Source organism: Culex pipiens, chromosome 3, assembly GCF_016801865.2.
Source record: "Culex pipiens pallens isolate TS chromosome 3, TS_CPP_V2, whole genome shotgun sequence".
NCBI lineage: Eukaryota > Metazoa > Arthropoda > Insecta > Diptera > Culicidae > Culex > Culex pipiens.
In genome coordinates, this window is record NC_068939.1 from 56,600,037 (window position 1) to 56,617,277 (window position 17,241).

Consider the following 17,241-nt stretch of genomic DNA (forward strand, 5'->3'; position numbering starts at 1 on the left):
CGAAAGAAGATATCCTAAGCTTTCAGTTGAGACTAAGAGAACCGGATTTGGTAAAAAAATGGATTTGTTTTGCGATTTTTTAACACTGGTCCATGGATATATAAAAAAAATCAAATTATTCGCTCTATAGCATTGCCTTGGCGTTCTCGATTGCGAGATTCCTACTCGAAACTAGGTGTCCGAAGGCTTGATTGTTGAGGTAATTGCAAGCCTCTTTTTACACTTAGCTTCCATCCACCCCGGAATTCGAACTGACGATCTTTGGATCGTTAGTCCAACTGCCTACTAGCAACTCCACCGAGACAGGACCCAGGGAGACGACTCCTACACCTGGACTGAGCTAACGACCTAACCCTTTAGGTAAGATCGGGACCAACATTCCATGGGATCGAACCCAAGCCGACTGGGTGAGAGGCAACCACGCTTACCCCTACACCACGGTCCCGTCTTGAGATTGTATTGTATTTCTGGAGATTTTCCCAAATTTCCATTTTTTCTTGACACCCTAGTGTATAGTGGATAATACCCTGAAATTCCCTCAAAATTTTGTAACATCCTGGTCCATAAATCAAAAAATGAATCATGCTAAAAAATAGAACAACTTTTTTTTATTGTGCGATGCACAAAAAATCAGTGAGCTCATCTATAGATAAACAAACCATAAAAATACTCCAGGTGAGGTGCACACAATTTTCCTGCTTAGAAATCAGCTGTAAGCAACTCTTATCTTATCAATAAGGTATAGCTCACATCTCGTGACTTGTTTTCTGTGCATGGGTCAGGGTTAGACATTTATTTTGATTTAGATTTATCATGATTGAATTTTTACTTTAATGCCTCAACACTCAACAGGTTTTTTTCTTCAAAAGGTAAAACATTGAAATTTATTTATTTTAAAATCCCTTATTCTCACAAAAAATTGTTACGCTTCACTACTAAACGTGATATTTACCTTTTGTTATCTTATCATTGCATTTGGTGATAATCATAGCTTTGCTCAAGCTTCGGTTGGTTTTGTCTAGTCTTCAGTCTGATTTTAAAAGTGGCTGAGGTAACAAGTACTGCAAAAATTGTCTGTTTCCATGATTCACCATGTATGAATTGAGGTAGGTGAACTATTGATTTTTTTTCGCGATCATTCAAATATCAAATGAAATAAAAGAGTCAGTTTGAATTCTATCTGTTGTGAATTTGTTTTCAGGCCATTTGCAGCTGTAATTCTCACAGTTGTCAGTTTGCTGAGCTATGATGTCACCGCAGATGATAAGATATCAGCTTGTATACAACGAAGTGCGTATGATCCAGAGCAGATTCAACTCACTACCGCTGGAAATGGCACCACTAGCCTTTTGACAATTTCGGACCTTCACGAATCAACCCTACGCAACCATGTTTTCTACTGCGTTTCCAACGTGGATGAACTAACCATCATAAACAACGAGTTTTCGGCGATTGATAAGGATGCCTTCGCGAAGTATCAGCATTTGACGAGCTTAAATATGAGTCAAAATGCCTTCAACACATTGCTGGACGATGGAAAGCCGGTTCTTAGAACACTAAAACAGTTGCTCCGTTTGGACCTTAGTTACAATCAGTTTCGAGTGATTCTACCAGGCAGTTTTGCAGCTTTAACAAATCTGACGCAGTTGATGCTAACCAACAATCTAATCGAATCTATTCAATCTGGCGCATTAGAAGGTCTGCAAGCGTTGGAAGTTCTGGACTTGTCGCGAAATAAAATCAACTATCTACAGTTTGGTGTTCTACGGCATGTGAAGGGTTTGAAATTTGTCTCATTCAGAGGAAACCAGCTGGTGAACTTCAACCGGAGAGTGTTCCATGGATTGCGTCAACTGGAAGAGCTGGACTTGAGTGCTAATCGGATTGTGATCTTGCAGGAGTCTATATTTGAGTCACTGATAAATTTGAAAGTATTGCTTTTGAATGACAATGCACTTGAGATACTTCCGGACAGGCTGTTTAACTCGCTGGAAAAGTTGGAGTACTTGAGTATTGCAAACAATCAGATAAAAAGTTTGCCAGAGAATCTATTCAGTACTTTGACTAGTGTAAAGTTCATCAATGCTCAGTCGAATAAGGTCTCAACAGTATCAGTGGAGTTGTTCAAGTATAACATAAAATTAGAAGAAGTTAGTGTCAGTGATAATTTGATTAATTTTATCCATGAAGATACCTTCAGATACAACAAACAATTGAAAAATGTTGACATCACAAACAACAGGATAAACTCATCGTTTTCGCTCAAGTTGCCCCAAAATAACAGTGTTAATTTATACCTAAGTGGAAATAACTTTGAAAGTTTCAATATTCAAGGAAATGTGTCCCACCTGGCAATGTGTAACAACAGTATAACAGAGGTAAAGGACAGTGATTTCAAGCTGCAGTCACATTTGAATAGCCTTTTTTTGGACCACAACTGGATTAGGTCGATTGCACGAAATGCATTTTCTGATCTTTCACAGCTGGAAGAGTTAAGTTTAAACTGCAATCCGGTTGGGCAACTGGAATCGTCGACATTTGAAAATTTGCATTCGCTTAAAGTTCTTGACATGACGGACATGGATTTGAGGGTAGTTACGGAAGATTTATTTAAATCCCAGAGTCATCTCAACATTCTTAGACTGGGCAGCAATCTGTTGCATGAGATTCCAGAGGACATTTTTTCGTCTAACGTTGAACTGCAATATCTCAGCTTAGAAAACAACAAAATTATCAATCTAAGCAGGAAGTTATTCAAGAATACGTCAAATCTTTCCAGTTTGTACATTCACGATAATGACTTAGAAAAGTTGGAGGATGGCATATTTGATGGGTTGGACAAACTGACTGTATTGGCATTGCAAAATAATCGACTTTTTGAAATTAACAATCGAGTTTTTTCGGGAGTATCCAATCTGGAACGCATCGGTCTCCACAGTAACAGCATCTATAAAATGTCGGAAAAAGCGTTCCGAGGTTTGCTTTTGCTGAAAGTAATTCATTTGTACGACAACCGCATCAAAGAAATTTCGCCAAATCAATTTGAGGATAATTTGCTGCTCGAGGAAATAGTCTTAAGAGATAATCTAATTGATGAGCTGCCACAGAATACATTCCGATCCTTATCAATGTTACGAATTTTGGATCTTTCTGGAAATAATTTGGATAAAATTGATGCTTTAGTGTTTGAAAACTGCGAGAATTTGAAAGAGCTCTGGCTTGGAGAAAACAAAATCAAAACAATTAACAAAATAGCTTTTAAAACGTTGACGAATCTAGAAATGCTAGATTTGAGTGGAAACATAATAACCGAGTTGAAACCAGGACTCCTTGAAAAATTGAGGTCCCTGAAAAGTTTGTATTTAGGTAGCAATAAAATTTTCAACCTTGGCTCGTTTCAATTAGCACCTTTGGTAAATTTGCGAGTTCTGTCTTTGTTTGATAATTATGTCGAAGGAGTTGAAAATAATACATTTAAAAGTTATCATTTGTTGGAAGAGCTATACTTGGATGAAAACAGAATTGACAAAATTTCGTCCCATGCATTTGTTGGTTTAGATAATTTGAAAATTTTATATCTTTCTAAAAATGATATAAATGAACTACCCAATAACGTGTTTAATTCACTAGAATCTCTCGTGGAATTGAAATTAGATCGAAACAATATTCGAGATCTACCAGAAGATATATTCTCTTGGCAAGCCCAGTTGGGATTTTTGTCTCTTTCTGACAACAAAATAACAAAACTTGAGGAAACTATTTTCAGCGTTTGTACAAAGTTGAAAGTTTTAGAGCTCAACGATAACAAACTTGACTCTATTCCTGACAATTTGCTTCACTCCCTAGAAGAGCTGGAAGAACTTTATTTAGAACATAATCGATTTGAAAGACTCCACGAACACATTTTCAACGACAATTGGCGGCTGAAAATTCTCAACCTAGCTGGGAACAATTTGACCGAGTTTGATGTTCAAAAGGCGTCATTTGCAAATAGCTTGGAGATCTTGGACGTGCAGCATAATCGACTTCAAATAATACAGGTTCCTAAATCTTTACAAAAACTGTTCGCTCAAGATAATGAAATCAACAAAGTTTTTGTTGAACAGGCACCTTTCCATAGACTTGAAGTCTTAAATTTGTCCAACAATAATCTTACTCGCTTGGATAAAATATTTAAGCTAGAACGCTTGCGATCACTAGATGTTTCACGAAATAACATCGATGATTTGAATATTGAGCGATTTTACAAACTTCCAGCTTTAGCAAACATAAACATTTCTGCCTCTGGCGTTACGACACTCAGCGGAGTTCTTCACAAAGAACACACTGCGTTGGAAGTTTTTGACTTGAGTCAAAATAGTATTACACAGTTCGATAATTTCATTTTCATCTTTTTCACATCATTGCAAAAGTTGGGAGTTGCCGGAAATCCATTTGTTGATCAAGAGTTTAGTGACAATATGCTTTTGCTTAAAAGTGTCGGTACGTTTCAGGATAGTTTTGAATTGTTGTAATAATTGAATCGGATATAATTTATATTAAAATCAATTGAAGAAACCTAAATATGTTTTTGGTTAGGTAGTATCGCATTACAAATTGAATAAAGTTATACAAAACTGTAACAAACAACGTTTTTATTTTTGCCTTCCTCACTGAGGTAAGGCTATAATCCTGCTCTAAAAATGAACTTTTTATTAAAAGCTCGAAGACCCACCTTCATGTATACATATCGACTCAGAATCGAAAACTGAACAAATGTCTGTGTGTGTGTGTATGTGTGTGTGTGTGTATGTGTGTGTGTGTGTATGTATGTATGTGTTCAAAAATCTTGCCAAGTTTTCTCAGCACTGGCTGAACCGATTTTGGTCAAACCAGTTGCATTCGACTTGGTTAAGGGTCCCATACATCGCTATTGAATTGTTTGAAGTTTCGATAAGTAGTTCAAAAGTTATGTATAAAAATGTGTTTTCACAATTATCCGGATCTCAATTATATGCATGTACACGATGTCCGGTTCCATCATCCAACCCATCGTTGGTTAGGTAATCAAAAGACCTTTCAAACAAGTCCACAACATCGAAGATCTGGCAACCCTGTCTCGAGTTATGACCACTTAAGTGATATTTATGTACTTTTTTGAAGCCGGATCTTACTTAAATGTATGTTAACGATGTCCGGATCCATAATCCAACCCATCATTGGTTAGGTAATCAAGAGACCTTTCCAACGAGTCCACAACATCGAAGATCTGGCAACCCTGTCTCGAGTTATGACCACTTAAGTGGTATTTATGTACTTTTTTGAAGCCGGATCTCACTTAAATGTATGTAAACGATGTCCGGATCTATAATCCGACCCATCATTGGTTAGGTAATCAAGAGACCTTTCCAACGAGTCCTTATAATTGAAGATCTGGCAACCCTGTCTCGAGTTATGACCACTTAAGTGATATTTATGTACTTTTTTGAAGCCGGATCTTACTTAAATGTATGTAAACGATGTCCGGAACCATCATCCGACCCATCGTTGGTTAGGTAATCAAGAGACCTTTCCAATGAGTCCACAACATCGAAGATCTGGCAATCCTGTCTCGAGTTATGACCACTTAAGTGATATTTATGTACTTTTTTGAAGCCGGATCTTACTTAAATGTATGTTAACGATGTCCGGATCCATAATCCAACCCATCATTGGTTAGGTAATCAAGAGACCTTTCCAACGAGTCCACAACATCGAAGATCTGGCAACCCTGTCTCGAGTTATGACCACTTAAGTGATATTTATGTACTTTTTTGAAGCCGGATCTTACTTAAATGTATGTAAACGATGTCCGGAACCATCATCCGACCCATCGTTGGTTAGGTAATCAAGAGACCTTTCCAATGAGTCCACAACATCGAAGATCTGGCAATCCTGTCTCGAGTTATGACCACTTAAGTGATATTTATGTACTTTTTTGAAGCCGGATCTTACTTAAATGTATGTTAACGATGTCCGGATCCATAATCCAACCCATCATTGGTTAGGTAATCAAGAGACCTTTCCAACGAGTCCACAACATCGAAGATCTGGCAACCCTGTCTCGAGTTATGACCACTTAAGTGATATTTATGTACTTTTTTGAAGCCGGATCTTACTTAAATGTATGTTAACGATGTCCGGATCCATAATCCAACCCATCATTGGTTAGGTAATCAAGAGAACTTTCCAACGAGTCCACAACATCGAAGATCTGGCAACCCTGTCTCGAGTTATGACCACTTAAGTGATATTTATGTACTTTTTTGAAGCCGGATCTTACTTAAATGTATGTTAACGATGTCCGGATCCATAATCCAACCCATCATTGGTTAGGTAATCAAGAGACCTTTCCAACGAGTCCACAACATCGAAGATCTGGCAACCCTGTCTCGAGTTATGACCACTTAAGTGGTATTTATGTACTTTTTTGAAGCCGGATCTCACTTAAATGTATGTAAACGATGTCCGGATCCATAATCCGACCCATCATTGGTTAGGTAATCAAGAGACCTTTCCAACGAATCCACAACATTGAAGATCTGGCAACCCTGTCTCGAGTTATGACCACTTAAGTGATATTTATGTACTTTTTTGAAGCCGGATCTCACTTAAATGTATGTAAACGATGTCCGGAACCACCATCCGACCAATCATTGATTAGGTAATCGAGAGACCTTTCTAACGAGTCTACATAATTGAAAATCTGGCATCCCTGTCTCGAGTTATGGTCTCTTAAGTGATATTTATGTACTTTTTTGAAGCCGGATCTCACTTAAATGCATGTAAACGATGTCCGGATCCATCATCCGACCCATCATTGATTAGATAATTGAAAGACCTTACCAACAAGTCCACAACATCGAAGATCTGGCAACCCTGTCTCGAGTTATGACTACTTAAGTAATAATTATGTACTTTTTTGAAGCCGGATCTCACTTAAATGCATGTAAACGATGTCCAGATCCATCATCCGACCCATCGTTGGCTAGATAATCGAGAGACCTTTCCAACGAGTCCACAACATTAAAAATCTGGCAACCCTGTCTCGAGTTATGACAACTTAAGTTATATCTGTGTACTTATTTTTCTGGACCTAAAAAAATAGCTGAAATATGTGTCCAAACCACTCATATTACCCATTGTTGGTAAAAAGTGAGGAAGGCATCAACCACATAGGTGGATTAAGTTTTTATTTTAAAACAAAATGAACTAAAGGTAATTTCTGTAAATTAGAAATAACCTCAACAGTTCGGTTTAGTCCTCCTGCCGCTTTATGTTAATTACTTTCACGCAGCAAAAACAACCGCCAAGAATCTCGGAAAGCCGAGAACTCCCCAGAGTCCAGCGGTGCTGTAGGCAGATTGGGAACCTGCTGCGGAAAGATGGTGGCGGGGTGGCCACTTCGTGCAGTTAAACCATACCAAACCAGACAGCATCAGCAGACACTTGAGAAAAAAAAGTCAGTCGATAATTGCTTGTGGTAATTCTTCCGCTGCCACCGTTTGAGATCGTTACGCTCGGATCCCGCAAGGCCCCAGGGGGTCCACCTCACCGTTTCGTGAAGGCGCGGATTTAAACAGGATGTTCTGGAACTCCCGGGCATCAGCACGGCTGACTGACGGCTGCTGCTGCTGCTGCTGCTGGATGGCCAAAAACAACCCCGAAAAAAAGAAAAAAGAGAAAATCGATTCTTTGCGATACGGGAGCCAAGGAACGTCTAAAAAATGATCATAATTATCCGTTAATAATCGTATAATAAATAGATGAATTATGATCGAATTTAGCTACGCGAGGAATCCACGGTCCAAAATCTAGGCGCAAAGGAAGAGAAAGATACAGGCGCAGACACAGGGGCCAAAAACGGCCAAACGGCACAAGTGGCCAGTGTGGTTACCGGTTAGGGTGGTACCAAATCGTTTTCGACAGACAAATGAAATTTATTCCTCATTACGGTTGAGGAATGGGAGATTGGGTGTGTATTTGTACTTGGAGTTGGAGTTGGCTTAAATTTAGCAACTTTACTTAGATATTTTTGTTGCAGTTGGATTTGGAAGAGTAATGTTCAATAAAAGAAATACAAGAAACTAAAAAATATGTGAACTCATTTATAATTTTTTTGAGAAGGTCTGTAGAAAGATTCAAAATCGTGAACAACCCTAGAGCGTACCCTGCTGGACGCTGGCCAGGCCCCGTGGTCGTGTAGTTTCAGGCTGGTCAAAATCACAGCAGCACACAAGATTCAATTATTTTTCCGAATGGTGGTGTGTGGTGAGCAAAATTGGCTGCTTCATTCATAAAAATTTGGGTACATGTTGGAAGCAGGCTTGCGGGAAAGAGCCGTGAGGTGGTTCCAAGGTGTTGAATGAACCTCCAAGTACCACCGGACCAAACGAAACCCGGGATCCACCAGCAGATTCGGCCCCCACGGTGAAATTTGTAACGCTGGCTGTCTGCTGCTGGGAGGCCCCAAACAACGAAAAATAATGAACATAATTACCCTCGCGCTCCGGATGGTGGCTTCTAGAGTGTGAAGATTTTTTTTTGATTTCTCCCTTTTTCATATTTTGTGTTTGCTGGGATTTCTTTCTATTTCAGAAAACAAGTGAACCATTGATGAGGAACAAAAAATGTTTCTTTTTTTTACCGATAATAAATCAAAGCTACTGGATAGGATTTTTGTGTTTTTCTCGCGAGGAACAATGAAAAGTGTAACCAATCAATCGGTTAAATGTAGGGATTAGATATATGATCTCTTCTATCAGCAGGTTTTTTTTTATCAACTGTGGAACAGCAACTCTTAAATCAATCATGAAAAACATCATAAATAACTTTCCTTTGTTATTTCCTTTAGGATCGTAAGCCTTTGAAGTGTTCTATTTACAGCAGACTCCATTGAATGCTCTACCGGAGCAAACCACAGGAAGTTCGCCGCTCCAGAATCCAATATCGTTGTCTTCAAATGTTCTCGCAGCTCTTTCCACCAATCCACAGTTCCACTCCGTCCCATCGACACCAACGAGTGCCATATCTTTGAAGTTCTGAATTAATCTATCAGCATCTAGGTCCTCAAATTTGTTTCCGCCAAGCACGAACATTTCCATCTCTGGAAAGTGTTTGAGGACCTCCAGCGGAAGACTTGGTAACTCGTTGTGGGAGAGGTCCAAAACCTTCATCGATTCTTGATTCGCAATGTTGGGATTTCCTAACGAAGAAATGCCACAATGCGAGACATTGAGAACTTCCAGTTCATCCAACGATCCCGTCAGGCGACCGAGATCTAGCTGATTGAAATTATTTCGAGAGATGTTCAAATACTCCAAATCGGTGAACATCAGAATTGTCGATACGTCCGAAAGGCGATTGTTTGCAAGGGATAGCATAGTTAGATCATGCGAAGGTGAAGAAACAGATTCCAAGCCAGTTATTTGATTGTCATTTGCGAACAGCGATTCCAGATCTTCCGTAACAGTTATTGTGGTCAACATGTTGTCTGATATGTCCAAATCCAACAGAGTTTTGGCAAAGCTCATCTGTGGTAGATTGAAGGTGACAAATTTATTGCTAGCGATATCCAACTTTTCAAGATTCAAACAATCCCTGAACACGTGCGTCTCCAAAGTGGTCAACTCATTTCCGCTCAAATCGATCTCGTTTAGATTTCTTAACCCATAAAACAGCTCAGGACTCAACGACTCGATTCCGTTTTCAGCCAGCAGCAGCGTTTCCAGCGAAAATAGATTACGAAAAATGTTGCTGTCCAGCGTTTTCAGCTGATTATGCCCCAGATCAAGTTCTTCCAGATCGGCAAGGTTGTCAAAGATACCGATGGGTAGAGTTGTGAGGGCCATCCCTGCCAACTCCAGTGCTTCTAGCCGGGGCAACTTGGTGAGAAGTTTAACGTCTAATGTACCAACAGGATTATTTGAAAGGAATAAGCTTTCCAGATCTTCAAGGTCATCGAAAACTCCTGGCTGCAGGCTGCTAATGCTGTTATTCATAAGGTTCAGGATTCTAAGGCTTGGCACGTTCTTAAACCATTCACGCTCAATGGAAAGCAACTTTTTGTTTCCATTAATTGAAAGAGTCTTGAGCTTCCGATTGAAGCGGAAGAATCCTGATGGCAATGAAGAAAACTCCAACTCATGAAGGAAAACCTCTTCCAGCTTCAAAGAGTATCGGAATAAATCTTTGTCCAGCGAAGTCAACTCACTTGGACCAATGCTTACAACTTGCAGATTTCCAAGCTGATGGAACGAGTTGCCTCGAACTGATTTGAACGGGATGTGGTTCAGATAGAGATCTTCTACATGTTCCAACCCTCGGAACATGACGTCATTGGCTTCGGTGAACTTGTTCGCGTCTAAATCGAGTTTTTCCAGTGATACTAAGTTTGAAAAGGGACTACCCGGTAACGCTGTCATGCTGGTGTTCTCCAATGCCAACGACTCCAATCGCGAAAGGTCACGGAATGCCCTCTCATCCATTCGTGTAATCGGGTTGTTACTCAGGAATAAATCCTCTAAGTTGTGTAATCCAGAAAATACATTTCCGCTGAGTTCGTCGATTTCGTTCTCACTAATGATAAGCTTCTTCAGGTTTCTGTTCTGAGCAAAGACATTGCCTTCGATGTGTCTGATGTCGTTATCATCCAGGTGAAGTTCTTTCAGCGATCGCAGGTTGTCGAACGCTCCAGACGGAATGGATGATATGAAATTTTGTGATAGGTCCAACTCCTCCAGCCTAGTCAGTGTGCTCAAAATATGTGTATCGATTTGCATGATTCTGTTATCGGCCAGCTCGAGATCATCGAGACTAGTGAGTCCTCGCAGTGCTTCTGGAATAGCTGAAAGCGCGTTATCGTTGAGATTGATCGACTCTAACCGTTTCAAGTGGATGAAGACATCGTTAGGCAAACTTTTGAAGTAGTTGTCGGATAGATCTAAATGTTGCAGGGATCCCAGGTTTAGCACTGCGGCTCGAATTGTAGCGAACTTGTTGTTTGCCAGGTACAGCCTTTCCAATGTGCTGGAAATTGCTTGAAATACAGAATCGTCCAGATCGTCTAGATTGTTATCACTTAGTGATAGTTCCTTAAGTCTTCGCATGTTAGCGAACAAGTTCCTCGGAATCGTTTCGATCCAGTTATCTTCAATAGTTAAACTCTTTAGCTGTGGAACATCGTTGAACACAGACTCGTCTACATGACGGATCAGGTTATCTCGCAGATATAGTTTCTTTAAATTACTCGCACCACGGAACGAAGCTGCCTTTAGATCTCGCAGTAAGTTATTATCTATGAAGAGCTTTTCTAAACCAATCAAGTCGCTAAAGATTCCACCTTCTAGCGTTGCAATGTTGTTGTCATCCATATCCAACACCTGCAATCTTCTTAGGTTGGCGAATGCTCTGGGTGCGATTTTGCTGATGATGTTTCCTTCGAAGTGAAGAGTTTCTAGATTTGGGCAGTTCACGAACAAATTATCATCCAAACTGGACAGTTCGTTGAACTGAACTGACAGTTGTTCCAGGCGGGCAAGTTTGGAGAAAAGAGCTGGATTTAATACTTCAATCGAGTTATTGCTTAAAACCAGATATTGCAGTGCCACATTGTTCTCAAAAGTGCGATCATCGAGATGTTCAATGTAGTTCTCTGTCAAAATGAGTTCCTTTAGGTGTGGTAAGCGAGCAAATGTTTCCGGAGCAATCACTTTCAGGTTGTTTTCTTCTAAGTCGAGCTCAGTAAGACTTGTTAAGTGATCAAACGCATGAGGATCTATCGTAGACAGCTCATTTTCCTTCAGCACCAGTTTTCTCAAGCTTGAGAGACCAGAAAATGTGTTTGGTTTAATGACTTGGATAAAGTTATGACTCAGATATAGTTCACGCAGACGAGACAAATCCTTGAACATATTTTCGGCCAAGTCTTCAACTCGGTTGTGATCCAAGTTCAGATCTTCCAGCTGATATAACCCAGCGAACAGTTGTTCCGGGAAAACCTTTATTCTGTTTCGCGTAAGTCGCAACACTGCCAAATCCCGACACCCTCGGAAGGTGTTTTCTTCTACCTCAGTGATACGATTGCTTCCAAAGTTTGCTCTCACCAGCTTCGTAGCGCTGAACATGTCGTTATATAATTTCGTGAGTGCATTCTTGTGAATCTTGAGATATTTCAGCTCCCGTGCATTCGCAAATGTTCTCGAATCAACGGCTTGAATTTCACATTCTTTCACCGAGAGCATCCGTACATTGTCGTTGTCACGGAACAAGGATGGTGGGATGATTGGGAAGGATGAATCTACGAATTCGATTTCCACGAACGGTCCCGATCCGGCACTGATGGTTATATCTGACACTTCTTCGCGGGTTTCATGGTTTACGTACGCCAACCTACACTCCGTTCTGGACCCGTAGCAGCTGTAAATCGGTCCGATTTCGGCTTTAACAGTGGCTCCGAGAACCAGAAGTGTCAAAATGCTACAGGAAATACACAATTCAATTATTTCATGTTATACTTTGAAAACCAAAAAAAAATCACCTCAATTTGAACATCTTGCACTTTTTTCACCTTAAAAAAACTCAAGAGCACTTATATTTATAATTCCTATCCTATCGAGACAATGTTCTGAAATGAAATGAGGAAAATTTCGGAGGTGCTCAAGTCACATGATCCCAAAAATATCACCGTCATGCGCCTGTAACTTTGTCCGATGCGCCGGCTTTTCTCTGCATGCGAAGAAAAACAAAAACACTTTTTTTGTACCCAAACAGACAGAGGCCCTGGCGTCCCGGCCGGCTTTTCCTTCCTATCTTTGAAGCGAAGTGCTGCCACATTAGGGTGGTCAAATTTTCTTTCATACCAGTAGAATTTGCCAAGGAATTTGCTGTATTTTTTGTATCGAATTATTCAATAACAATAAATCGCCACTAACGCTTTTTAAAATTGATTTCTTATCACCCTACTGTGACATATTGAAGAGCCAGTTCATCGGACTCGCATAAAACGAATCAGCACTAGCGGTAACATAATCAGTCTGTCCTCTACGTCTAACGGCAGGTTGAGAAAGTCATGCAAAGGTTCGCCTGATAACGCATGCGCAATCAGCTGACGCGAGCGTGCCTCCCGCGAACGCAAAACAGATGATTTTATTTTTAGTACTATAATTTGTTTTTGTGCGTTTCTTTTTCGTGCACCACCAAGCAACGATGCAACGACGCGCGGACAGTGGAAGTATCAGGTTTAGAAAAAAATATTGTCACGTTATTAGTTTTGATCAAGAATCAAGAAATAGTTTTATTTTATTTCAATTGGATTTATTTTTCACCTACTCTTTCGCAACAATTAGCTATTATTCTGTGTACAATTTTACTTAATTTTATATGGCAGTGTTGGTTCCAAAATATTTCTAGGGTAGATTGTTGGGTGTTTGGTAGTTTATAGATTTGGTTCTGTTTTCATTGAGTTCGTCGATTTTCACTCATCACACAACTTATTTTGCTATAACTTCTTAGTGACTGATATGCCAACACTAGGTGGATTCCTAATCAGAACTCAAGTTTACCAGGTGTTGCAAATCTTTTTGTACTTCCTCAATGCTGTTTTTAGTTAATTTATTACCATGCAAGTACAGATCGGTCAACCTTGGAAAACTTTTAATAAATTGGCCTGAAATGAAGCTCAAGCCGTTGTTGGACAAGTCAAGTTCAAGTAGATTTGAAGGAACAGTACGATCTGCAGGCAGTTTGATACTCGGAATTGATGAAGCATTAAATGAGATGAGATTTTTCAGTTTATACAATTGTGTGAAATCAACCGCAATGTCATTTTGAGATATATCAAGGAAATTTAGTTTTGAAAGCTTCAAAAGATCACTTCCGTTCCTAATTTGATTGTTTCTAATAAATAGAGTGTGCATACTGAACTTTCCAAATGTATCAAATTTGAGTACTGTGATTTGATTTTCAGAAGCATACAGTGTCTGCAATTTTTTCGAAATGAAGCATTCAGTGAGTTTGTTACCAGAGATGTCTAAATCGTGAAGATGCGGATTGTTTTCAACAAATTGATTTAACTCTGTCAATTGATTCCAAGATACGTTCATAGATGTAAGAGATGGAAGCACAAAGTTGGGGGGAATGATTTTGATGTAATTCTCTGCCAAGTTTAGACTTTTTAGTGATTTGAGTGAAATGAGAACACTAGAGGGAAAACTTGTAATTTGATTTCGTTCTAATGAAAGTTGAACTAATTTGTGTAACGAGATAAACCAGGACTTTTCTACGGTTGGCAACTTGTTTGTGGATAGATCTAAGACACTCAAGTTTGTACAATTTTCGAAAAATGTCGAGGGAATGAGAGATAATGAGTTGTTACTGAACGTTATGTGCTCAAGCTTAGAAGCCCCGAGAATTAATTTGTCTGAAATTTGTGGAAGGTATGTGTTCGTTATTTTGAGCTCCAATAAGTTCGAGAACGTTTTAATGCTTTCAAGAAATTTGTGTTCTGTTCCGGAATCAATGTGCAATGATTTTAGCTGATGAAGAGTATATGTTGATAAAATTTTGCTATCACTTGTTTCTAGTGTTTCCAATTCAGAAAGACCAGAATGTTCCATATTTTTTGACGGGGAATCATTTTCATGTATTTTAAAATTTTCTAGTCCAGTGTATCGGTGTAAGGTAAAGTCGAATAAATGATTGTGTGACATTTTTAATGTCTTAAGAGATACCAAATCGTTAAGGTTTGGTAATGAAGTCAAATAATTGCTTGAAAAATCTAGCTCCGCAAGTTTTCCTTGCATAGAAAAAGTATTGTCTTCAATGTTATGTAAATTGTTATTATTGAGATATATTGTTTCTAGCTTTGGTTGCCCAACAAATGCATCACTTTCAATCCGGCTCAATAAGTTATCGGCCAAATTCAAGTATAACAGTTTGAGTCCGTAAAATGTTCTGGATCCAATTGTTTCTAATTGATTACTTTGTAGATTAAGATAAGTTATTGCAGAGCCAACAAATGCACCTTCCTGAATATCGGAAATCTTGTTTGAAGACAAATCAATTGAATACAGAGAATCTAGTCCTGCAAATGTGTTTGTATTGATGGTTGTGAGCAGATTGTGTGTCAATGTTAAATGAACTAGCTTGGGATTTGATTTAAAAAGAATACTTGGAATGTTTGTAAGATTGTTATAGTCAAGATACAATTCCCTAAGGTTTTTGAGCATGTCAAAAGCCTCATCGTGAAGGTCAACAATTTTGTTTCCATATAACATGATTACTGATATGTCAGATGCCTCAGAAAATGTGTTATCTTTTACATTTGTGATTCGATTATTGTGAAGCTTCACAGAGCTTCCTATAAGTGGTAACATTGTTTTAGGTATTTCCGAAATCTGATTTTGATTAAGTTCTATGGTTTTCAAGGTTGTTTGGTTATTTAAAATGTTTGGTGAAATATGTTTCAAGTTATTGACACTCAACAACAAAGTCTCTAAAAGCGGAGAACTCTCAAATGTAGGTTCTTTCAATAACTGTAACTCATTACCTTGTAATTGCACCTCACGTAAATGTTTCAAATTACTAAAAATACCACTAGGAAGATACTGAAGAAAATTTCCTGAAAGCACTATCATTCGTAAGTTAAGTGTTGTTTGAAAAATTCCTGGGCTCACCGTATCAATGAGATTATTTGATAAATCTAAAATTTCTAAGGAATTCAACCCTTGAAACGCATCGTGCCTTAGCTCTCTTATGTAATTATCACCCAGACCAAGCGTAGTTAGATTTTCCAGGAGGTGAAATATGGCGCCGTTTAGATGTTCGATCTGATTATCACCCAGACTCAAGTATTGCAGCTCTCGTGGAATCCGGAAGTGTTCACGGGTCATTTGCTTGATGGTATTTCCATGCAGTTCCAAGCGTGCTAGCTCGGGGCAATTTTCGAAAATATTTTCTCGTAAAAGCTCCAAATTATTGTTGGATAGATCCAGCAGCTTCAATTGTACCGTACTGGCAAAGACACTTTCTGGCAGAGATTTCAACGAGTTTCCCGATAGGTCAATAACGGTCAAGTTAGGGCAAACGTCAAATGCATCCTGCACGATATCACGAACTTGTGTGCTGCTTATGAACAATGATGTAATTTCTTCAAAGTTACGTAACCACTCCTGGGCTATAACGGGAACAGATGAATCGATGAACTTGATTTCCGTTGTTGTAGTTGTAGAGTTTGGCAATCGCAATTGAAGCGATTTTTCCTCGTCAATATTCCAAAAGATGCAAACGCCATATTCATCTTCAACGCATTGGATATTTTGGCACAAAGTAACTGTACTTTGCAACACTATAACTACTGCAATTACACTGAAAGTAATTTCTTATTAGCAAACTTGATCACATTTCAAAACGATTCACTCACAACTGTATTTTAAACATCTTCAAGGAAGAACCTTCCTGGTCGAAGTCTCGGTTGATAATGGTAAATGCAGTGCGTTCAATTGAACGTTTGGCATTATCAGTAGCTCATTATCAATAAATTTTGTTTACAAACATTTTAAATTGTTTTTTTTTCATGTTATGGTGCAGGGATTGTTTTATTTCGACTCTCTTTCTTCAGATCAGTTGAGACAAATTCGTCATCAATGAGATAATAGCTTTCTGATTTGTTTATAGAATTATCATTGCTTTGTCATAAGCATTAAATTGTCATATCATTATAAATAAAATTCAGTTTGATGAAAATTAAAAAAAAAGCAAAGAAAAATGTTCTTTTATAAAGCGATTGATTTAGGCTATTATGATTGAATAAAAAAGTTCTGGTTACATTTTGCCCGTTACATTTTACCCGTAAATATTTTTATGGGGTGGGTGGCAACAAAAATGATAAAAGGTGATCCATAGATTTTTGTATTTCAAAGAATTTAAAACAATTTAAATTGTATCCCAAAGGCATCCCCCCAAATGATCATATTAAAACTCAAAAGAAAAGCCCGCTCGGAAGATTCTCTTGAAATCTTTCGGGGATCACCTTATTTTTGTGTCTTTCGGTGGCGTTCTTATATTTAGGAAGATAAAGTTGTAATTAATTTTGCTGGAAAATCTTTTTCATTCGCAAGAAGAAGCATTTTTTTCCTTAGTGAAATTTTATGACCGTCTGGTTTGATGTTTTGAACTCCGGAACGAATTGATATCCCGGATTGTGTGATAAATAGGAAGAATCCG

General features: G+C 38.7%; 3 protein-coding genes across 5 annotated transcripts; 1 reads left to right on the plus strand and 2 right to left on the minus strand.

Annotated features, from left to right (window-relative positions):
* Positions 1-1,018: 1,018 nt before the first annotated feature.
* LOC120423596 (leucine-rich repeat-containing protein 15-like) lies at positions 1,019-8,079 on the plus strand. Its single transcript, XM_039587457.2, has 3 exons — positions 1,019-1,106; positions 1,202-3,130; positions 7,316-8,079. The coding sequence occupies exons 1-3, from the start codon at positions 1,093-1,095 to the stop codon at positions 7,503-7,505; spliced, it is 2,133 nt and encodes a 710-aa protein (XP_039443391.1). The 5' UTR covers positions 1,019-1,092; the 3' UTR covers positions 7,506-8,079.
* A 552-nt stretch (positions 8,080-8,631) lies between these two features.
* On the minus strand, positions 8,632-13,125 carry LOC120423602 (chaoptin-like). Of its 2 annotated transcripts, XM_039587466.2 has the most exons (3): positions 12,704-12,722; positions 12,557-12,643; positions 8,632-12,495 (listed from the first exon to the last, which is right to left on the minus strand). In XM_039587466.2, the coding sequence occupies exons 2-3, from the start codon at positions 12,568-12,570 to the stop codon at positions 8,895-8,897; spliced, it is 3,615 nt and encodes a 1,204-aa protein (XP_039443400.1). In that variant the 5' UTR covers positions 12,571-12,643; positions 12,704-12,722; the 3' UTR covers positions 8,632-8,894. The 2 variants fall into 2 exon arrangements, with proteins under 2 accessions (XP_039443400.1, XP_052566610.1); XM_052710650.1 differs by having other exon boundaries at positions 12,557-13,125.
* Positions 13,126-13,310: 185 nt separating this feature from the next.
* Positions 13,311-16,486, minus strand: LOC120423603 (toll-like receptor 6). Of its 2 annotated transcripts, none has more exons than XM_039587467.2 (2): positions 16,439-16,486; positions 13,311-16,383 (listed from the first exon to the last, which is right to left on the minus strand). In XM_039587467.2, exons 1-2 carry the CDS (start codon positions 16,453-16,455, stop codon positions 13,560-13,562), a joined length of 2,841 nt encoding a protein of 946 aa, XP_039443401.1. In that variant the 5' UTR covers positions 16,456-16,486; the 3' UTR covers positions 13,311-13,559. The 2 variants fall into 2 exon arrangements, with proteins under 2 accessions (XP_039443401.1, XP_039443402.1); XM_039587468.2 differs by having other exon boundaries at positions 16,442-16,482.
* Positions 16,487-17,241: the final 755 nt, after the last annotated feature.